The sequence below is a fragment of the Aedes albopictus genome, chromosome 3 (genome assembly GCF_035046485.1).
Source record: "Aedes albopictus strain Foshan chromosome 3, AalbF5, whole genome shotgun sequence".
Classification (NCBI taxonomy): Eukaryota; Metazoa; Arthropoda; class Insecta; order Diptera; family Culicidae; genus Aedes; species Aedes albopictus.
The window spans coordinates 406,857,956-406,880,205 of NC_085138.1; the positions used below are offsets into that span (position 1 = coordinate 406,857,956).

General features: G+C 42.9%; 2 protein-coding genes across 2 annotated transcripts; both read right to left on the reverse strand.

Annotated features, from left to right (window-relative positions):
- Nucleotides 1–8,020: 8,020 nt before the first annotated feature.
- Nucleotides 8,021–10,023, reverse strand: LOC134291978 (cytochrome P450 9e2-like). Its single transcript, XM_062860561.1, has 2 exons — nucleotides 9,514–10,023; nucleotides 8,021–9,453 (listed from the first exon to the last, which is right to left on the reverse strand). The coding sequence occupies exons 1-2, from the start codon at nucleotides 9,723–9,725 to the stop codon at nucleotides 8,046–8,048; spliced, it is 1,620 nt and encodes a 539-aa protein (XP_062716545.1). The 5' UTR covers nucleotides 9,726–10,023; the 3' UTR covers nucleotides 8,021–8,045.
- Nucleotides 10,024–19,902: 9,879 nt separating this feature from the next.
- On the reverse strand, nucleotides 19,903–21,735 carry LOC134289746 (probable cytochrome P450 9f2). Its single transcript, XM_062856185.1, has 2 exons — nucleotides 21,478–21,735; nucleotides 19,903–21,407 (listed from the first exon to the last, which is right to left on the reverse strand). Exons 1-2 carry the CDS (start codon nucleotides 21,702–21,704, stop codon nucleotides 20,042–20,044), a joined length of 1,593 nt encoding a protein of 530 aa, XP_062712169.1. The 5' UTR covers nucleotides 21,705–21,735; the 3' UTR covers nucleotides 19,903–20,041.
- Nucleotides 21,736–22,250: the final 515 nt, after the last annotated feature.

Consider the following 22,250-nt stretch of genomic DNA (forward strand, 5'->3'; position numbering starts at 1 on the left):
GAGCGTTCCAAAAAGAAAAATCAGGAGAATTTCTGCAGAAATTTTCAAAGAAATTCCCCGAGGAATTTCTGGAGGAATTCTTGGAGAAACTCCTTGAAGAACTCCTGAAGGTATTGGTCGATTAATTCTCAGATGAATTTCTGGAGAAATGCTCAGAGCTTTCCGGAAGATTACCAAGGACTTTCCAAAAATGTTTATGGATCAATTCTCAGAATAATTTACAAAGGAATTACTGGATGAATCCCCAGATATATCTCCATCAGAATTTCTGATGTAATTCTTTGTGCATTTGTGGGGGAATTCTTAGAGGAATTCCTTGTAAAATTTCTAGAAAGAACACCCTAATCTCGAAGGATTCCTGCAGGAATTCCTAGACGTACTCCATGCGGAATTCCTAGAAGAAGTCCTGGCTATATTTCTGGTATAGTTTCCAATTCAATTTCTGGTAGAATGTTCAGAGGAATCTCTAGTGGAATTCCCAGAGCGATTCCTGGAAGAATTTCTAAAGGAACATCCAGCGAAATTCCCAAAAAAAAAATTCTTGGAAGAATTCCCAGAGGCATTCTGGGTGGAATTCCTAGAACCGTTCCTGGTGGTACTTCCAGATGCATTCCTGCTGAAATTCCTGATGGAATTTCCAGATGAATTTTGGTAGGATTTTCCCAGAGGGGTTTCTAATGGATTGCCAGAGAATTTCTGGTGGAATTTCCAAAGACATTCCTGGTGGAATTTCTAGAGGAATTCCTGGTGGAATTCCCAGAGGAACTCCTGGTGAAATGCCCAGCGGAATTCCCAAAGCAATTGCTGGTGGAATTCCTGGTGGAATTCCTGATGGAAGTCCTGGTGGAATTCCTGGTGGAATTCCTGGTGGAATTCCTGATGGAATTCCTGGTGGAATTCCCACAGGAATTCCTGGTAGAATTCCCACATGAATTTTTGTTGAAATTCCCAGAAGAATTCCTGTTGAAATTCCCAGAGGAATTCCTGGTGGAATTCCCAGAAGAATTCGTGGTGAAACGTCCACCGGAATTCCCAGAGGAATTGCTGGTGGAATTCCTGATAAAATTCCTGCTAGAATTCCTAGTGGAATTCCCAGAGGAATTCCTGCTAGAATTCCTAGTGGAATTCCCAGAGGAATTCCTGGTGGAATTTTTGTTGAAATCCCCAAAAGAATCCCTGTTGAAATTCACAGAGGAATTCCTAGTGGAATTCCCAGAGGAATTCATGGTGGAATTCCCAGAGGAATTCTTGGTTGAATTCTCAGAAGAATACCTGGTGGAATTTTCAGAGGAATTGCTTCGATGAATTCCTAGTGGAATTCCGTGTGAAATTCCCAGAGAAATTCCTGGAGGAATTCCCAGAGGAATTCCTGGTGGAATTCTTGGAGGAATTCCTGTTTAAATTCTCAGAAGAATTCCTGTTGAAATTCCCAGAGGAGTTCCTAGTGGAATTCCTGGTGGAATTCCCAGAGGAATTCCTGTTAGAATTCCCAGAGGAATGTCTTTTGAAATTCCCAGAGGTATTCCTTGTGGAATTCCCAGAGGAATTCCTGGTGGAATTCCCCGAGGAATTCCTGGTGGAATTCCCAGACGAATTCCTGGTGGAGTTCCCAGACGAATTCCTGGTGGAATTCCCAAAGGAATTCCTGGAGGGATTCCCAGAGGAATTCCTGGAGGAATTCCCAGAGGAATTCCTGGAGGAATTCCCAGAGGAATTCCTGGAGGAATTCCCAGAGGAATTCCTGGAGGAATTCCTGGAGGAATTCCCAGAGGAATTCCTAGAGGAATTCCCAGAGGAATTCCTAGAGGAATTCCCAGAGGAATTCCTAGAGGAATTCCCAGAGGAATTCCTAGAGGAATTCCTAGAGGAATTCCTAGAGGAATTCCCAGAGGAATTCCTGGAGGAATTCCCAGAGGAATTCCTGGAGGAATTCCCAGAGGAATTCTTGGAGGAATTCCCAGAGGAATTCCTGGAGGAATTCCCAGAGGAATTCCTGGAGGAATTCCCAGAGGAATTCCTGGAGGAATTCCCAGAGGAATTCCTGGAGGAATTCCCAGAGGAATTCCTGGAGGAATTCCCAGAGGAATTCCTGGAGGAATTCCCAGAGGAATTCCTGGAGGAATTCCCAGAGGAATTCCTGGAGGAATTCCCAGAGGAATTCCTGGAGGAATTCCCAGAGGAATTCCTGGAGGAATTCCCAGAGGAATTCCTGGAGGAATTCCCAGAGGAATTCCTGGAGGAATTCCCAGAGGAATTCCTGGAGGAATTCCCAGAGGAATTCCTGGAGGAATTCCCAGAGGAATTCCTGGAGGAATTCCCAGAGGAATTCCTGGAGGAATTCCCAGAGGAATTCTTGGAGGAATTCCCAGAGGAATTCTTGGAGGAATTCCCAGAGGAATTCCTGGAGGGATTCCCAGAGGAATTCTTGGAGGAATTCCCAGAGGAATTCCTGGAGGAATTCCTGGAGGAATTCCCAGAGGAATTCCTGGAGGAATTCCCAGAGGAATTCCTGGAGGAATTCCCAGAGGAATTCCTGGAGGAATTCCCAGAGGAATTCCTGGAGGAATTCCCAGAGGAATTCCTGGAGGAATTCCCAGAGGAATTCCTGGAGGAATTCCCAGAGGAATTCCTGGAGGAATTCCCAGAGGAATTCCTGGAGGAATTCCCAGAGGAATTCCCAGAGGAATTCCTGGAGGAATTCCCAGAGGAATTCCTGGAGGAATTCCCAGAGGAATTCCTGGAGGAATTCCCAGAGGAATTCCTGGAGGAATTCCCAGAGGAATTCCTGGAGGAATTCCCAGAGGAATTCCTGGAGGAATTCCCAGAGGAATTCCTGGAGGAATTCCCAGAGGAATTCCTGGAGGAATTCCCAGAGGAATTCCTGGAGGAATTCCCAGAGGAATTCCTGGAGGAATTCCCAGAGGAATTCCTGGAGGAATTCCCAGAGGAATTCCTGGAGGAATTCCCAGAGGAATTCCTGGAGGAATTCCCAGAGGAATTCCTGGAGGAATTCCCAGAGGAATTCCTGGAGGAATTCCCAGAGGAATTCCTGGAGGAATTCCCAGAGGAATTCCTGGAGGAATTCCCAGAGGAATTCCTGGAGGAATTCCCAGAGGAATTCCTGGAGGAATTCCCAGAGGAATTCCTGGAGGAATTCCCAGAGGAATTCCTGGAGGAATTCCCAGAGGAATTCCTGGAGGAATTCCCAGAGGAATTCCTGGAGGAATTCCCAGAGGAATTCCTGGAGGAATTCCCAGAGGAATTCCTGGAGGAATTCCCAGAGGAATTCCTGGAGGAATTCCCAGAGGAATTCCTGGAGGAATTCCCAGAGGAATTCCTGGAGGAATTCCCAGAGGGATTCCCAGAGGAATTCCCAGAGGAATTCCTGGAGGAATTCCCAGAGGAATTCCTGGAGGAATTCCCAGAGGAATTCCTGGAGGAATTCCCAGAGGAATTCCTGGAGGAATTCCTGGAGGAATTCCCAGAGGAATTCCTGGAGGAATTCCCAGAGGAATTCCTGGAGGAATTCCCAGAGGAATTCCTGGAGGAATTCCCAGAGGAATTCCTGGAGGAATTCCCAGAGGAATTCCTGAAGGAATTCCCAGAGGAATTCCTGGAGGAATTCCCAGAGGAATTCCTGGAGTAATTCCCAGAGGAATTCCTGGTGGAATTCTTGGAGGAATTCCTGTTTAAATTCCCAGAGGAATTCCTGGAGTAATTCCCAGAGGAGTTCCTAGTGGAATTCCAGGTGGGATTCACAGAGGAATTCCTGTTAGAATTCCCAGAGGAACGCCTGTTGAAATTCCCAGAGATATTCCTTGTGGAATTCCCAGAGGAATTCCTGGTGGAATTCCCAGAGGAGTTTCTGGTGGAATTCCCAGAGGAGTTCCTGGTGGAATTCCCAGAAGAGTTCTTGATGGAATTCCCAGAGGAATTCCTGGTGGAATTCCCAGAGGAATTCCTGGAGGAATTCCCAGAGAAATTCCTGGAGGAATTCCTGGAGGCATTTCTAGAGGAATTCCTGGAGGAATTCCTAGAGGAATTCCTGGAGGGATTCCTAGAGGAATTCCCAGAGGAATTCCCAGAGGACTTCTCAGAGGAATTCCTGGAGGAATTCCCAGAGGAATTCCTGGAGGAATTTCCAAAAGAAATCCCAGTGGAATTCCTGAAGGAATTCCCAGAGTAGTTCCTGGTGGAATTCCCAGGGGACTTCCTGGTGGGATACCCAGAGGGATTCCTGGTGGAACTCCCAGAGGAATTCCTGGAGTTATTTCCAGAGGAATTCCTGAAGTTATTTCCAGAGGGATTCCTGGAGTAATTCCCAGAGGAATTCCTGGAGTAATTCCCAGAGGAATTCCTGGAGTAATTCCCAGAGGAATTCCTGAAGGAACTCCCAGAGGAATTCCTGGAGGAATTCCCTGAGGAATTCCCAGAGGAATTCCTGGAGGAATTCCCAGAGGAATTCCTGGAGGAATTCCCAGAGGAATTCCTGGAGGAATTCCCAGAGGAATTCCTGGTGGAATTCCAAGAGAAGTTTCTGCGGGATTTGCATATGAATATGGTAGAATTTTTAGAGAAATTGCTGGTGGAAATCTCAGAGAAATTTCTTGTTGGAATTCATAGATGCAGTATTAGTAGAATTCCTAGAGGAATTCTTAGTGGAATTTCCAGAGGGATTCCTAGCGGAACTCCCAGACGAATTCCTAGTGGAATTTCCAGACGATTTGTAGAGAGATTTCCATAGAAATTTCTAGTGAAACTTCCAGAGGAATTCCTGGTGTAATTATCAGGCGAATTTTTGGTGGATTCCCAGATGAATTCTCAGAGGAACTCCATGACTTACAACCAAAGGGATTCCTTGAGTAACTACTCTCAGATGGATTCCTGGCAGATCTCCCTGAGAGATTCGCAGAAGAACTCCCAGAAAGGCTCCTAAAGCATATCTCAGATAAATTTCTGGAAAAATCTCCCAGAGGGATTCCTTTAGACTTCCAAGATGAAATTCCGAACTTCAAATTGCGATTTGAGTTCGACGTTTTGTGAGATGTTGAACCACCATGAAGTTTTCAACATCCATCTAGTCATCGTTGACCTTTCAAACATGACGTCCGACTCAGGCTACGTCACGCGACGAATCACCGAGCTGGAAAGCGCCCTCGAAGACATGACCCTAACCATGCAGGAAGCGGATCAAGCCGTCGAGAGCCTAGATTCGAAAATCGCAATGCGACGCAGTCGCAATCCCCTGGAACCGATTCCGTTCGAGCTATTCTCCGAGTTCTGTCTCGATTGGATCGAAAAGTGCAAGATGGCCACCGAAACCGTTCGCTTCAAGCTGCGAAAAAGCAGCGCAGAGCTACAAGTCAAGCGACAGCTGGTAGACGAGAAGCAGAAGCTAGCCGGTAGCGACAGCCTTGCGGTGGATCACGAGAGTTTGACGATCCAGAAGAAGGACAACGAACGAAACCTGCAGGACGTGACCAAGACCAGCTACGAGTTGAGGCTGATGGGAGGCGAAGTCAAGCGGGACACGACTCGGGAGAAGATCAAGCTCGGTGAGACGATGCAACAGTACGGGCAGATTGGAGCGGATTGTGTCAAGCTGGAGCAGAATCTGGGCGAGTTGGAGGAGCAGATCGACCGGACGGAGCGGGAGATAGAAGAACTGGAAGCGGTGAATCAAGCTCTTCGGGAAAAGGCACAGCTGTACAAGGTTCCGAGCGTGGTTGATATTGCGAAGAAAATCGAAGAGCTGGAACAGGTCGAGAAGCAGCTGGTGGACGTAGTGAAGGAGAAGGTTGTGAAGTACGGTAAATAGGGTCAGAGATTGGGCTAATGGGTAGTTGATTGCGCGTTGTCAAAATTTTAAAGAATAAACATGATTTTCTGGATATTTGTAATTCTTTTTTTTAATCGTGAATGTGGCCCAATAAAGAAATCAAGAACGACTGGAAATCTAGAATTTCGGAAGGAATTCCTGGAGGAATTTCCAAAGGAATTCCTGGAGGGATTCCCAGAGGGATTCCTAGAGATACTCTCAGAGTGATTCCTGGAAGAACTTCCAGAGGGATTCTTAAAGAAAATCCCCGAGAGATTCCTGGAGGAATTCCCCGAGGGATTCCTGGCAGCAATCCCTGAGGGATTCCTGAAGGAATTCCCCGAGGGATTCCTTGAGGAATTCCCCGAGGGATTCCTTGAGGAATTCCCCGAGGGATTCCTTGAGGAATTCCCCGAGGGATTCCTGGAGGAATTCCCCGAGAGATTTCTGGAGGAATTTCCAAGGGATTCCTGGAGGAATTTTCGAGAGATTCCTGCAGGAAATTCCCAAGGGATTAATGGAAGAATTCCCCGAAGGGATTCCGGGAGGAATTCCCCGACGGATTCCTGGAGGAATTCCCCGAGGGATTCCTGGAGGAATTCCCCGAGGGATTTCTGGAGGAATTCCCTGGAGGATTCCTTGAAGAACTTCCAGAGGAATTCCCAGAGAGATTCCTTGAAGAACTTCCAGAGGTATTCCTGGAGGAATTCCCCGAAGGATTCCTGGAGGAATTCCCCGAGAGATTCCTGGAGGAATTCCCCGAGGGATTCTTGGAGGAATTCCCCGAGGGACTCCTGGAGGAATTTCCCGAGGGATTCCTGGAGGAATTCCCAGAGTAATTCCTGGAGGGATTCCTGGAGGAACTCCCAGAGGGATTCCTGGAGGAACTCCCAGAGGGATTCCTGGAGGAACTCCCAGAGGGATTCCTGGAGGAACTCCCAGAGGGATTCCTGGAGGAACTCCCAGAGGGATTCCTGGAGGAACTCCCAGAGGGATTCCTGGAGGAACTCCCAGAGGGATTCCTGGAGGAACTCCCAGAGGGATTCCTGGAGGAACTCCCAGAGGGATTCCTGGAGGAACTCCCAGAGGGATTCCTGGAGGAACTCCCAGAGGGATTCCTGGAGGAACTCCCAGAGGGATTCCTGGAGGAACTCCCAGAGGGATTCCTGGAGGAACTCCCAGAGGGATTCCTGGAGGAACTCCCAGAGGGATTCCTGGAGGAACTCCCAGAGGGATTCCTGGAGGAACTCCCAGAGGGATTCCTGGAGGAACTCCCAGAGGGATTCCTGGAGGAACTCCCAGAGGGATTCCTGGAGGAACTCCCAGAGGGATTCCTGGAGGAACTCCCAGAGGGATTCCTGGAGGAACTCCCAGAGGGATTCCTGGAGGAACTCCCAGAGGGATTCCTGGAGGAACTCCCAGAGGGATTCCTGGAGGAACTCCCAGAGGGATTCCTGGAGGAACTCCCAGAGGGATTCCTGGAGGAATTCCCAGCGGGGTTCTTGGAGGAATTCCCAACGGAATTCCTGGAGGAATTTCCAGCGGGATTCCTGGAGGAGCTCCCAGTGGGATTACTAGAGGAAATCCCAGCGGGATTCCTGGAGGAATTCCGAGCGGGATTCCTGGAGGAATTCCCAGTGGGATTCCTGGAGGAATTCCCAGCGGGATTCCTGGAGGAATTCCCCGAGGGATTCCTGGACGAATTCCCCGAGGGATTCCTGGACGAATTCTCCGAAGGATTCCTGGAGGAATTCCCCGAAGTATTCCTGGAGGAATTCCCCGACGGATTCCTAGAGGAATTCCCCGAAGGATTCCTGGAGGAATTCCCCGAAGGATTCCTGGAGGAATTCCCCGAGGGATTCCTGGAGGAATTGCCATAAATATTCCTGAAAAATTTCATAAGAAGAATTTTCAGAGTAATTCCTGGTTGAAATTCCAGAATGATTTCTCAAGGAATTATTAGAGGGCTTCCTAGAAGAATTCCCAAAAGGAATTCCTGGAGGAATTCCAATAGGGTTTGTCAGAGTATCTCTCAGAGGGATACTTGAATGAGTTTCCAAAGGGTTTAACATAGAGTGTAGCGAGCTCGTGGTTCAAGAGTTTAAGAATGCATCTTAGTCGTGATACGAATAACTGTAGTTTTACTCAAACCTAAACTTTTATTAAACCAAATCAATTCATTGTAGTTTACACTCAATCTACAAGCGTTAGCATGCTCCTCAATTCCTCAAGCATTTCTCAGTCGCAGTTCCACGTACAATCCTTCGTCGGTTCCCACGTTGTTCATACCCTTGCGTAGCTTCAACGGAATTTGCGTCCTAGCCCCTCGGTGGAACGAAAACCTACGCAGCATGTGGTACATGACGGCCTTCAGTTCCATGAGCGCAAAACGCGATCCAATGCAGTTTCTGGGACCGATACCGAACGGCAGATACGTTCCCACCTTGATGTTGCCTTTGTTCTGATCACTGAACCGCTCCGGGTCGAACCGGTCCGGATTTGGGTAGTACTGCGGATCATGATGAATACCATGAATCGGGAACCACACGCAAGTGCCTTTGTCGATGGTGAACCGAAGGCCTTGACCGTCGTCTAGGTTGTAGTCCTTTACGCACAACCGATCGCCAATCGGAGACAGCGGCCACTTCCGCATGGTTTCCGACACGACCATGTCCATGTACTTCATTCCCTGGAGCGCGTCGTATGTCAGAAGCTGACCTTCAAGTTGCTTATGGGTCTGTTGAACTTCTTCATACAACTTCTGCTGAATGTCCGGGTTCAGAATCAACTCGTGAATCATGAACATGGACGTTGTCGATACGGATTCAAATCCAGCGATGAAGAAGATCAGACACTGCGCGACCATGTCAGTTTCCGATATGACCTTCGTTACTTTCGCCTTCCCGACCTCCGATTCCTGAACAGTGGCGAACCCTTCCTGGGCTTCCTCTCGTTCTTCCTCGTACCTCAACGTTCCCTTCCGAGCTTCCAACAGCAGATCGATCATATCGTGACGAACAATACCCTGACTTTCCCGGGCTCGGATCGTCTCCTTGATCAACTTGGTGAAATACACCGCTTGCTCCCGCGGCATAATATCCAACCCGAAGTTCTTCGCAAATGTTGGGAACATTCTCATGAACAGCATCTTCGCTATCACCAGCGGACTGCCCATCTGCATCATCCTCTTTCCGTGGTACATGAATTCGTGATCAACGTCCCGAAAGCAATCCACTTCGATGCCGAACGCGCACGACGCGATCACGTTGATCCCGTACCGGCTCAACATGTCCTTGATCTCCACTTCCATCCGTCCCCCCGTGCCGCCCATCAACGCTTCGTAGTGCTGCAGCATCCGCTCGCCGCAGTCCACCATCAGCGTAAACATCAGTCGCATCTTCCGCCCGGTGAAGGCCGGACTCAGAGTGGCCCGCATGTTACGCCATCGCTGACCGGACAGGGTGAACAGAACTCGCTTGAAAAGGGCGTGCGGATGCTCCTCAGTGTCTTCTGGTTCGCCGAAGAACGGTCGATGGTCCATGAAGTGGTCAAAGTCCTTGACGGCGATCTGCTTGATCAACTCCGGATCGCGGATCACGAAGAATGGCGTTGTTGTGTCGAACATCCCAAGAATCCTGAACGAATAAATAGGGTTGAAAGTCAAGGTCGATCGGTAATACGAAGGGTATACTCACTTAACCCCTGGAAACTTGTTATAAACGTACGACACGAAATCCGCGAACGTAACCTGCTTCAACAGTAGTGGGGCGGTCGTACCCAGCAGGGGCCAAGCCCGCAGCCAGGGGATCGGCTTATCGTGAAAGTAGCCGTTGTTCTGCGTTATCAAACGGTACAGATAAACGAGCACGGCCAGCACCGTGCCCAGAAGTAGTAAATTCACTTCCATCTCGGTTGTCCGATAAATGGCGACTGATTTGGATACCGGTCTGCCTATACAGTCAGGGTCAAATTTAGTGCGGAGATACTAATGCGCGAGAGGGTATGTGTGCACGCGCTGGAAGAACTGGCTGGCCAATTGGATCAAAATTTTTGGCATGGCGGTCACGGTCGACGATTGGATGATGATGGTTGTTTATTTTTAGTCTCGGTTTCTTGCCACACCCGTTCGGGTTTTATGATGATTGTCTGCTTGATAGGAAGCTATGTTGACTTAACCAATTTAGCAATTCTTGCAGAGTTTTGAGGTGATGGTGTTATTATCATTGTCGTTACAATTAGGCCATCTTAACCTTCATCCAGTCAACATATATTTTTCTCCTTCGGAAAAGCTAAAATATGGTCATAGCTTTTTTGTTTTTCAACGGATTTTGATGAAACAATCACGTCTCCCCGAAAAACTCTTTTAGTTTAGTATTACGAAGACATGGATGGATACTAGGATGAGTCAAAATATTTATGGGAAATTTATAATTGATTAGATTCAATCAGATAATAGTTATTTATGAAACGAGTTGCAAAAAGTTGTTTTTTTCAGCACGAGTCGTACATTTATTCAACGAGGCTTGCCGAATTGGATAAATACGAAGAGTGCTGAAAAAATCGAGTTTTGCAACGAGTTCCATACAAAATTTTATGCAATGATTTTTTTTCATAATGCAACCCATTTGAGTTGCATAATGTTCATAATGCAACTCAAATGAGTTGCATAATGAACATTATACAACTATTTTTCATTATGCAACTCATTACAGTTGCATAATGAGCCAGTTCGGACAAATTGACCATTATGATACCAAAATGAGTTATATAAAATGTAAATTATGATACTGAATTGCATAAAGTTTTTTAGGTGTCATTTGAGGTCCCAAACATCCGTGCAAAGTTTTGACATGATTGGTTTCGCCTGCATTTTGTGCATCGCGATTAAGGCGATTGTGCGATATTCGCCAGAATGCCATTGGGCAGAAAGACATTTGCCAGAAAAAAACCATTTCCCAGCAAAAAGTTTGCCAGAAAGAACCATTTTCCAGAAAACAATTTGCCAGAATGTACCATTTCCCAGAAATTTTTCAAAGTTATCAATCCAGAAGTGCTCCCAATCTAATGATAATTTGAAACTTTCTTATAGAAAAATAAATCTGTTTTTTTTATTTGTTTGGGATCGTTTAGCCCACGATAAACAACGACTGTAAAAATGTAAAATTTAATTTTTGTTGAGATTTATATGCGAAAGATACCTAAATAAATTTTTGGAACTGAGAGCAAACAAGAAATGGTTTTGAAGTAACTTTTAAAGAAAAGCCTATAGTTTGAAGAAGGGCAAATCTCTCTCAAACAAAAAAATAATGTGAACTCCAACCTCCAAACTTTACAATACATTAAATCTTTTATGTTATTTAATTATTTTATTGCGCACAACAGCTTATTTTTTTCCACAAATTTGTGGACAAGTTGATCAAATATTATTCCCGGAGGAATATCTAGATAAATTTTTTGAAGAATTTTCAGAGGAATTTCTCGAAGAATGCCCTGAGGAATTTATAGAAAATTTCGAAGGAATTCCTGGGGAGATGTCCGGAGGAATTTCCGGAATAAATTTCTGGGGGAATTCACGATGGCATTTCTGGTGATATTTCTGGAGAAACTCCTGGAGGAATTCAATAATGTTTTTTATGGAGATATTCCCAGCGAAATTTCTGTATTCGTTCAATGCATTGCCTTCATGCCTAATTTCACCTTCTATAAACTTTCACAATTGTTCGCAACCTAGCAAATACTATCATATCTATCATTTCATTATGCACTTTGATCTCAACTCCCTTGCATTCTGAGTAGAAAATGATAAAGTCACAGCAATTACTTGAATTTAACCCTCTAATACCCAACCCCGCCTTTAGAGGGGGTATAGTTTGAGCATTTTTATAATTTTTGTTTCGTTGACAATCAAAATTTTTATATTTTTGGCTTATATTTAGGACTATTCTGTATATCTCAAAATGGTTTTTGGTGTCTTCTAAAGCATATTTACATTTTTTAAAAATCATTGAAAAATTGATGTTTTAGTCACCTTTCAGAAGTCATTGTATATTTTGTACTGAATCGCTACAATTAACATATTTTAAATTTTTCCCCAATCATACTATCATAGTAGATTAGTTTAAGGGAGTTGAATACACTCTAAAATTATTTTCCTTCAAATTACACGGAAAATAAAATTTCCTATGAAAAAAATAAAAATAAAAATATTTCAACAATTATCATAAAATCTCAAAATGTTTTCGTCTCAAAAAATTCGTCTTTTAAATAGGCTTGCAGGAAAAATATAAAAGTGTGGGGATGTTCAAAAATAAAAATTAGAAAAATCAAAAACCGAAATTCACAAAAATGAGAATTAAAAAGAATCATCTTCCAAAACATGTTTAAATCGATTTTAGATGGCGAAAAATGATATTAAGATCAAAATAAAAAATTTGGTTATTAGAGGGTTAAAATACGGTCGATAAATCAGCCAATTTTTTGGAGAAATCCCTAGAGTAATTTCTTGGAAAATTTCTCGGAGTAATTTGTTGAGTAATTTCCAGAGGAATTTATTGAGGAATTCTCAAATCTATTTCTGGATGAATTTCCAGTGCAATTTCCCGACAAACTTCCAGAAAAACTTCTGGAAGAATTCCTGGATAATTTCTGGAAGGATAACCGGAGGAATTTGTGTAGGAACTCTAGGAGGAATGTCCGAGGAATTCTTAAAGAAACTGCTGAAAAATCCTCAAAGGAATTTTTGAAAAATCCCCGGAGGAATTTTTGAAGGAATTCCTGGAGGAATTTCTGGAGGGCCTCATGGAGAAGTTTCTTGAAGAAATTCCAGAGTAATTACTTGATGAATTTCCGAAGGAATTTCTAAATGGATCCCCAAATCAATTTCTAAAATTCCCAGACAAATTTCTGGAGGGATGGCTGGAGGAATTTCTTGAAGAATTTCTGGCGAATTTTTCGAAAGAATTGCTGGAGAAATTCTTGAAGGAGTTCTGGAGGAATTCCCGAAGAAACGTCTGGAGGAATTCACGAAAGAATTTAAAAAAATCACGAAGGAATTTTTGGAGAAATATCCGGAAATATTTCTGGAGGTATTCCTAAAGAACTTTCTCGATTCCCTGAAGATTTCCTGGAAAAATTTCTGAATTAATTGCAGGAACAATTTCGGGAAGAAGCCCTCGTGAAATTTCTGGAGAAATTACCGGAGGAGTTTTTGGAGGAGTTCCGGAGTTTCTGGAGGAGTTCCCAGAACAAACTCTGGTGGAATTCTCAGAGGATTTTTTGGGGAAATTCTTAGAAGAATTCCCGCAGGAATTTCAGGATTAATTCCCGGAAGAGTTTATGGATGATTTTTCGAAGAATATCTGGAGGAATTTTCTGGAAGAATCTCTGTACGAATTCCCGTCAGAATTGATAGACAAATTTCCGGAAGTAATTTTGGATTAATTCCTGGAAGGATTTTTGGAGGTTTTTTAGAAGAATTCCTTTATGAATTTCAGGAGAAATTCGTGGATGAATTTCAGGAGCATTTTCCGTAGGAATTCAGTAAGGCTTTTCTGGAGGTATTTCTATGGAAATTTTGACCCACAGAATGAGTAAGCTTTCTCTAAGCTTACAGAAATAACGATTTAGAGGAATCTCTGAACTAATCAATGAAATTAATTCTGGAAGAGCGTTTCGAGCTACTTCCCAAGCAACTCCTGGAGCAATTCCTGGAGGCGCTTCTCAAGGAATTTCACAAGAATGATTCACAACAAATTTGGAATCCCTGGTAGAATAACAAGGAATTTCGGAACGAATTTTATGTAGAGATTTCAGGCAGGAATATCTAGAAAACTAATACAAGCCCCCCGGAACATGATCTGCCGAAGCAATGAAAAAATATCTGGGAAACACCTTCTCGAGGAAATGCGTTGCGCACATGGCCAATGGATGAGCTTACGCGGGTTCCTCTGCTCTTTCTGTTGGCAAAATACAAGCTGCACAGTGCATGCACTTTGGTTCATAACCATTGACTATGGTATTACATCAAGAATTTTTATTGTATGGGAAAAAATCGCATAGCTCTAGAGAAATTTTCATGAAATAAACATTTTTACGGATGTTCCGGATGTTCCGGTGCGTTAATAAGTGGCCACTTCGGTCCATGATCCAATTATTGACTACGGTCTTAGTCCAAGAATTTTGATTGTATTGAAAAAAAAAAATCGCATAGTTCTTTCATGATATGAACATTTTTACGGATGTTCCGGATTTTCCGGTGGCCTATGAGTGGCCACATTGATCTATATGAATATTCAATCATTGACTACGGTCTTAGACCAAAAATTTTGATTGTTTTGGAAAAAATCGCATAGCTCTAGAAAAATTTTCATGAAACGACAATTTCTACGGATGTTTCGGATCTTCCGGTGGGTCAATAACCGGCCACTCTGGTCCATAAGAGTATCCAATCATCGACTATGGTCTTAGACCAAGAGTTTTGATTGAATTGAAACAAAAAAAATCGCAAATTTCTAGAGGAATTTTCATCAAATAACCATTTTTACGGATGTTCCGAATCTTCCGTTGGGTCAATAAGTGGCCACTTTGGTCCATAAGAGGACCGAATCATTGACTATGGTCTTAGACCAAGAATTTTGATTGTATTGGAAAAAATCGCATTGCTCTAGAGGAAGCTTCATCAAATGGCCATTTTTACGGATGTTCCGGATTTTCCGGTGGGCCTGGTACTCTTACATCGAAATCAAATAGTCCCCAACAATGTTGGACATTGTCATGCAACTAAATTATACTTCTCCGGTGGGATTTTGGATGCTTGTTATCGAAATTACTGTAAAACCAGAAGCATTTGCTCAAACTAGCAGAAGAATAGGAAAAAAACCCAGACATACAGGGGATGGCCAAAATGTTTGGGATAGGCAACTTTTTTTCTCTCACAAAAAAGTTCAACATGCTATAACTTTTCACTGAGTGCATCAAAAAATCTCAAATTTTGACTATTTGTCAATTTGTGCATCAGTAGTACAAATTTGGGCTCGATTGAATAATGTTTCGCAAAGTTAGAACCGTTCGGGTAAAACACTATTTATTGGACGGCTCATTTTTGAGCTGTCATATCTAGGAAACAAGTAAACCGAATTGAATGAAATTTTGATCGTACACTAACAATATGTAAATGCTTCACAAACTATTAAAACATAGGTACTTTTTAAATGTTGAAAAAAGTTATCATGGATTGACACTTTTTGGATTTTTCTCGAAAAAATGTATTTTTTTACATCAATGTCAATAAATTTTAGTGTTGATATCCAAAGATTTTCCACTTCTTTTCTCAAGTTATCTCTAATCAGATATATTAGAGCCTATTTGGATTGAAGGAAAAACACATTTAATAATTTTTGTGTGGTATTGTAAATTTGACTTATTTTCCTCTATATGGGTAAAAATTTCAACCCGGTATAACTTAATTCGCCGTGAGAAAATATTACATTTCATAACGTCGTATTAAGTATCAATATATTGTTGATAAACGTTAAAAAAATCATTCAATTCAGTTCACTGGTTTCCGATATATGACAGTTCAAAAATTAGTTGTCTGAAAAATAATGTTTTACCCGAACGGTTCTAATTTCGCGAAAAATTAATCAATCGAGCCCAAATTTGTACCAATGATACACATATAATAGGTTGACAAACAGTCAAAATTTGAGAGTTTTTGATGCACTCTATGAAATGATACAGCATGTTAAATTTTTTTTGTGGGAGAATAAAAGTTGCCTATCTCAAAAATTTTGGCCATCCCCTGTACTTCAGGTGCACTATTACATTGTTGAACATTTGAATAGCGTATCTTGCTTCAGATCAGATATATTGAGAATGTTTGAGAATGTTTTATTCTATCAAGTCAATCAGTTCTGGCAGCTACTACAAGTATATTGTGTCATAAAATGTCCTTTCAGGTATCACTCAACGTCTGATTTTTGCTTATTAAATAAACTCCGGTAGTCGAAGTTTTGAATTATCTGTTATAAATTTGTCAGATATTCAAGTTTCGTGGGCAGATTTCGAAGCGTTTCTCGGAAGTCTCATGAGGCTTCCAAGGGTATTTCAGCGATGTTTTAAAGGTGTTTCGTGGGGTTTCTGATGAGTTTTTGAGAGTTTCTGTGAAATTTCAAGGTGTTATAATAGGGGTATCAGGGGGCTACTGGGTATTTCAGGGTGTTTCAAACACTGATGTTTCAGTGGGACTTCAAGGCACATCAAGGCGTTTCAAAATGTTTCAGCGGGTTTATGGAGATTTCAGCGACATTTCAGGGGGATTCACGTGGTTTTAAGCCGCTCCAGGCGTTTCAGCAGATTTCGAAACACCACTAAAACTCTCAAAACCCACTTTAACCCCTTGAGTCTCCCTGCAAAACTTCTTGAACCTCGCTCCTGAAACGCTCATGAATACACATTGAACGCCTTCGAGTCCTTGGGACCCCATAAAGTCCCACGACCTCTTAAAACTCCCTAGAACGTCTCTGAAACTCTCGAAGACTCTTTGAAACCCTTTGGAACGCCCTAAAACGCTTTGAAACATCCTGAAATATTTCTGGAACGCCCTTATAACCCTCTGAAATGCCTCTAACATCCATGAGAACCCCTGGAACCTTTTGAAACTTCCAGGAACGCGCCTCACAGGCTCCTGAAACCCTCTGAGACACCCACTGAACGGCCTTGTAACCTCCTGCAAGTTCCCTGAGACCGCCTGGAATGCCTCTGGTACGCCTCTTTAACTCCCTCACAGCTCCTTTCCTGTATACTCGCCTAAATCTCACCCTAGATAAAGTCTCCAACTGCTTTGGATATAATTGAATTCCATTCAGATAACATTATCAACATATTATTTACATAAAGGCATGTCCATAAACTATATAGTCTCTTAGGGGGAAGGGAAGGTGTCTGGCCAAATAGATCAATATATATTTGGGCATAGCCTGCTTCTCAGTTATTGACTGAGAGCTTCCTCTGTCATTTTGCGTGGGTATATCAGGTGGCAGTTCAACTTATTGGACGCAGTGGCTTAATTTCCCCAGCAGGTGAAGAAAAAAATCATATGGCACTCATCAATATACTCTATGCTGGCCATGTTCGCATAGAGTAACGCAATGTTACATAATACATTGGTTGTCTCACATTCAAGAACATCCCCATCGCAAATTCGGAGAACTCCGTTTCTGTTAAATACTTTCATAGTTTTGCCTCCACTCATCATGTGACACGAAGAAAAATTTCAATTTACAATTCACTGATGATGGCGGTGGTAGTCGTTTGCCTCCAGACAACACTTCCTCGTGAGGAAGTGTGGTTCCGAGTGGAGAAAAAGTGCTCAATAATAGCATATTTTGATATGGAGATCTTTTTTTTTTTTTTGATTGAGACATAAGAGATAAAAGAAGTAAAAATAAAATCAAAAATTTACTCCTGGAACATCATCATCATATCATATTTAAATTTTGTAAGATCTAACCAATAGCAGCGAGCTATTCGTTTGATCTTGAAATATCAAATTTTGATATTATTCAGATGTGCCAAGAAGATTTTGCAGATATTATTTTCGTTTATCTCTTATATCAATCAAACCAATATCATGTTTTGATCGTCAGTATTTCACCTCTATCGCATAGGTACGTGGAAAAGTTCTTCATTCTCGCTTACAGTCTTGTTAGTGAATTTCATTGCAGCACAAACGTTGTGATCGGAAAGAGGGTTGGGATAGATTCACATGTCCAAGGTGTGAAACTAGATACCAATCGAAAATGTCGACGACGATCGGCTTAGTGGGGAATTTTACTTGCTTAGCTGGTTGAATGCTTCAAAAGAAACGGTTTGTGTTTGGGAAACTTTCGTAATTCTATAGATGTTCGTTGATTATATTTATAACTTGGAGTTAAGTCAGCTTTGTAAACTGACAATAATTTAACAAGTGTAAGAGAAATTGTACTGAGAGTTTGTGTAAGCGTTTATATCTCTACTAAAAAACCTTTATAAATAATATTGTTATTTTTTTTTAATTTTCGTTTCAGGTGAGTTCATATCCTTCATCCTAAACCACCAAATCGACGGTCTGGCATTGGTAACTATTGAACTTGGTTGTTTATAAACGGTCTTGTCTTTTAATTTAACTGAACCCAAGCAGCATCGAACCAAAGTTCTGAGCAGAATGGTCAAAGCTCTTAGCAGAATAGACTCAGAATGCTAAACCGGATTTCCTGGAAGTCCTGAGTAGCATTTGCTCACGATCCTGATTGCCTTAGAATGCTGAGTAGCATTGGTTCAGAACCCTCAGAAAAATTGGCTCAAAGTTAAGAGCAGAATTGGCGCATAATCGTGATTTGAATTGGTTTGAATTTCTGCACTGGTTTATGGCTCATAATGCTGAGCACACTTGACTTGGAATCTTGACATAGAGTCTTGACCGGCATTAATTTAGAAACCTGAACACGTTTAATTCAGTCTCAGAGACCTATGGAGATCGTAGCAGGCTGTGCGCGCGAGCGGTTGCGCTCTCGAAACTGTCACGCGTTATTTTGAATATGTGCGAAAAGTGCTTGCAAATTGATCTTCGGTGATCAACATATTTCTCTCAGCTGACAATTCAGTGGATCACGTTGCGTTGGGTAGGATAATTCAACGGTAATCGGCTAATTTTCGCGTGATTTCCGTGTACACTCCGTCCTTAATTTACGTCCACTATCGGGGGAACGTAAACCAAATTGGACGTAAAAAAATCAGAGCACTTTCCAATTTGCATTGAAATACACATGCTAGATGCTAGTTTACCTTCACCATGTGTTCGGCAAAGCTTGAGTACTGACCAAGGGCTATCACATGTGGCCATTCACTATTTGGAATTATGACCGCAGATGGCAACACTGATCGATCTACATAAGACCGTCCATTAACTGGGGGTGTTGCTAGTTCACAATTAAAGTTTCAGCTTCTCTATCTCGGAATCGATAGCAATGAAATAATGTGGTGCACTTGAGGTATACCATAACATTTTCGAACATCGAATGGCTTCTCTCACACCGGATCTGTGATATTGTGCTATATGTGAATTCACATGACCAGTGTTGCTAGCTACTACAAAAATGATGTGTTATTAAATGACGTCAAAAATTTCTGTATTGTAAAATGACGCCAACGATGCCACTTGACTTCTACGTAATCTTAACTGAACTATCGAATTCGATACATCATCTCAAAATAGTGTTGATCGATGCTTAACATTATGCAGTGTTGCCAGTTGCAGAGATAATTTTAAAGGATCAGATTTTACAAAGAGAAGTACTTAAGGTTAATCTAGATGACTACCTGATATTGTTTTACGTTACTTCAAACTACAATGAACATGAACACCATCCCAATTGAAGTGAATTATATTATATCCACATTTTTATTTAGAGTTAAGCAGTGTTGCCAGCTTTACAAAAACGTTCTATGCAACATGAACAGCTTCTGACGTCTACTTAAATTATGCAGAAGAGTCTTCCACATTGCATACATTCATATGTATATATTCAGCAATATATGATTCAATTTGAACATTGTTGCCATCTATCACAAGAAATAATGACATCAGAAGCTACCACTGGTTGGCCATTGTTGTCCATTCGAACATTACAGAATATTACATGTGTATATTAACCAAACTATTGAAGGTTTAGAGCAATGATTGAAATGGACGTTAATCTAAGTTTTGGACGTAAAAATTGGACGTAAATCAATCCGACATAAAATAAACGGAGGTAAAATAAGGTCGGAGTGTAGTTTTTTAGTGATATTGCTACTGAATGTCCGGGAGACGCAAATGGAAGTAAAAAATTTCGCCTTCAGAGTATACTGGAATTCGAATAATTTGGCGAGTCTGTTTCTGTAGAACGTGTTGGTGTCTAAACGTTGACTAAACGTATCCTTTGGACTAAACACTTCCATCAACAACACCCAAATTCCTGTGACACCTAGGTTTGAGGTCCCACAAACATGTTCTCCAAAAACATTAGCTCACACGGGCTTGCGGACAGGGAGCTGAATTTAATTAGTTTATGTGTTTTCATAGAATAAAATTTATTATTTCATTGGTTATTAAAAATCTTACAAAATATATGTATTAACTTAATGAGATATCGATAATTGTACTGTAAAATCATTGATTTCAAGCTCCTGTTAAAGTGGTACCATTTATTTCGGCACCATCTTCAGCACCATACCATTCGCTGCACCCAACGTGGCATATCCTTTCTCGAAGACCGGCGGCACTTCAGTTTTCTCGGTCCTCTCCAGCCGGAAGTTCAACACCAAGTAGTACACCATACACTTCAGCTCCATCATCGCAAACCGCATCCCAATGCAATTCCTAGGCCCAATCCCGAACGGCAGATAGGTGTATGGTTTTATCTCACCCTTACGCTGCTCGCTGAACCGCTCCGGGTCGAATTTATCCGGTTCTGGATAGTAGTTGGGATCGCGGTGAATGCCGTGGATCGGTATCCAAACGCCTGTGCCTTTTTCCAAAAGACACTGCAAACCCTGTCCGTCGTCCAGCGTGTAGTCCTGAACGCACAGTCGATCCACGGCTGGATTCGAGGGCCACATACGAAGCGTCTCCGATAGGACCATGTCCAGGTATTTCATGGTGTTCAAAGCCTCGAATGTAATCGATCGTCCTTTCAGCGACTGATGAATGTCTGCAATTTCCGCGGAGAGTTTTTCCTGAACGTCCGGGTTCAACGCTAGTTCGTACGCCAGGAAGGTCAGAGTCGACGAAACCGTATCGAATCCAGCGAAGAAGAAGGTCCAACACTGTCCGATCATTTCACTCTCGGTAATGGTAACTTTGGGCAGCGATGGTGTCACTTCGGAGACTTCCTGTTGCTGATCATCTTCCTGCTGGTTCGTTACCATCCCACCTTTCCGAAGCTGCATCAACTGGTGTACCATATCCGGACGAATGACATCGCTTGCTTCTCTTGTTCGGACCGCTTCCTTGATCAACCCCGAAAAGTAATCGCTACTCTCCTGACTGATCAAGTCGATCCCGAAACGGTTCATGAACCACGGCGTAAACCAATAGGCGGCGATCTTCAACTGCGTTTTGAAATTCCCAAAAACCATCATCTTTTTCACATTGCGATAGAATTCGTTGTCGCGATCGCTCGACGAATTAAACTTGATCCCGAACGCACACGTCGCGATCACATCGCTCGAAAATCGCTCAAACACGTCTCTCACATCCCACTCCTTGGCGCCTTGCTCCCGGTAGTGCGTCACCAACGCTTCACAGCACTCGACGATCAGCTCGAACATGCCCTTTACGTTCAGTTCGGCAAAGGCCGGATCAACCATCGATCGCATCGTTTTCCACTTCTGTCCGTTCAGGGCATACAACGTTTTGACCGCGATCAGGTTCGGGTGATCGCCGTGATCGGCGCCAATGAGCGGCCGATGGTCAGTGAAATGATCGAAATCGTCGACGGCGATCTTTCTGATCAGCTCGGGATCACGCAGAACGTACAACGGTAGGACGGTATTCATCAAGCCAAATACCCTACAAGTGTGAGTAGTTGAAAATCGATATATTAGTGGCGCCTCCATGTCTGCGTTTCTGTTGTACTTACTTGGCGTCCGGGAAGCTATCGTAGGTGCTTTTGACGTATTCGGTGAAGGACACTCGAGACAGCATCATCGGTTTGGTTGCACCCAGCAGCAGTGGGCCCGGAAGCGACGGGATCGGTTTGTTGCGAAAGTAATCATTTTTACGCGCCAGAAATCGATAGAGGAGTGCCAGCAGTATCAGAAGCAGCAGCGCTAATGCTGCGAGAACGTATATGATGACCATGTCCATGTCCGCGGGCGATGGCAGTGCGTCGTAGACTGATTCCGTTTTCGGTCGGACGGAACCGAGGGGGAAGATTGAAAACACGCAACAGATGTCATTAATTCAGTTGATAGGGTGGGTCTACAGGGGAATTTCGAAAATTTTGTAAATAGGTCTGTGGCTCTAAAATTCATGAATGTATTAAGGACAGACTTGTTAGAATCCCAAAATGGCCGCCACAATGGCCGGCTTTGGCACCTACTCACGATTTCGAGCGCACAAATCTCTTCGTAAACAAAACTAGCGCACCTGATCTTCTTGTTTCAAGCTTATTACAAGTGAGCAAGAACAGAATAATCAAATCCATTGTTATTTGAAGCTTGCCTCTTGAGATTTGTGCGTTTGAAGTTCTGATGCACTTTTGAAGCGGGATTTAAAGACGTTTGTCCTTAAAACATGTTGTGGTCGTCATCCAAATATACATATTTATTTTATTTTTTTTTATGTTTTAGGGAACCACCCTATGCGCATAAGCGAAATAAAAAAACGGAACACAAGCTATTATTCTACATT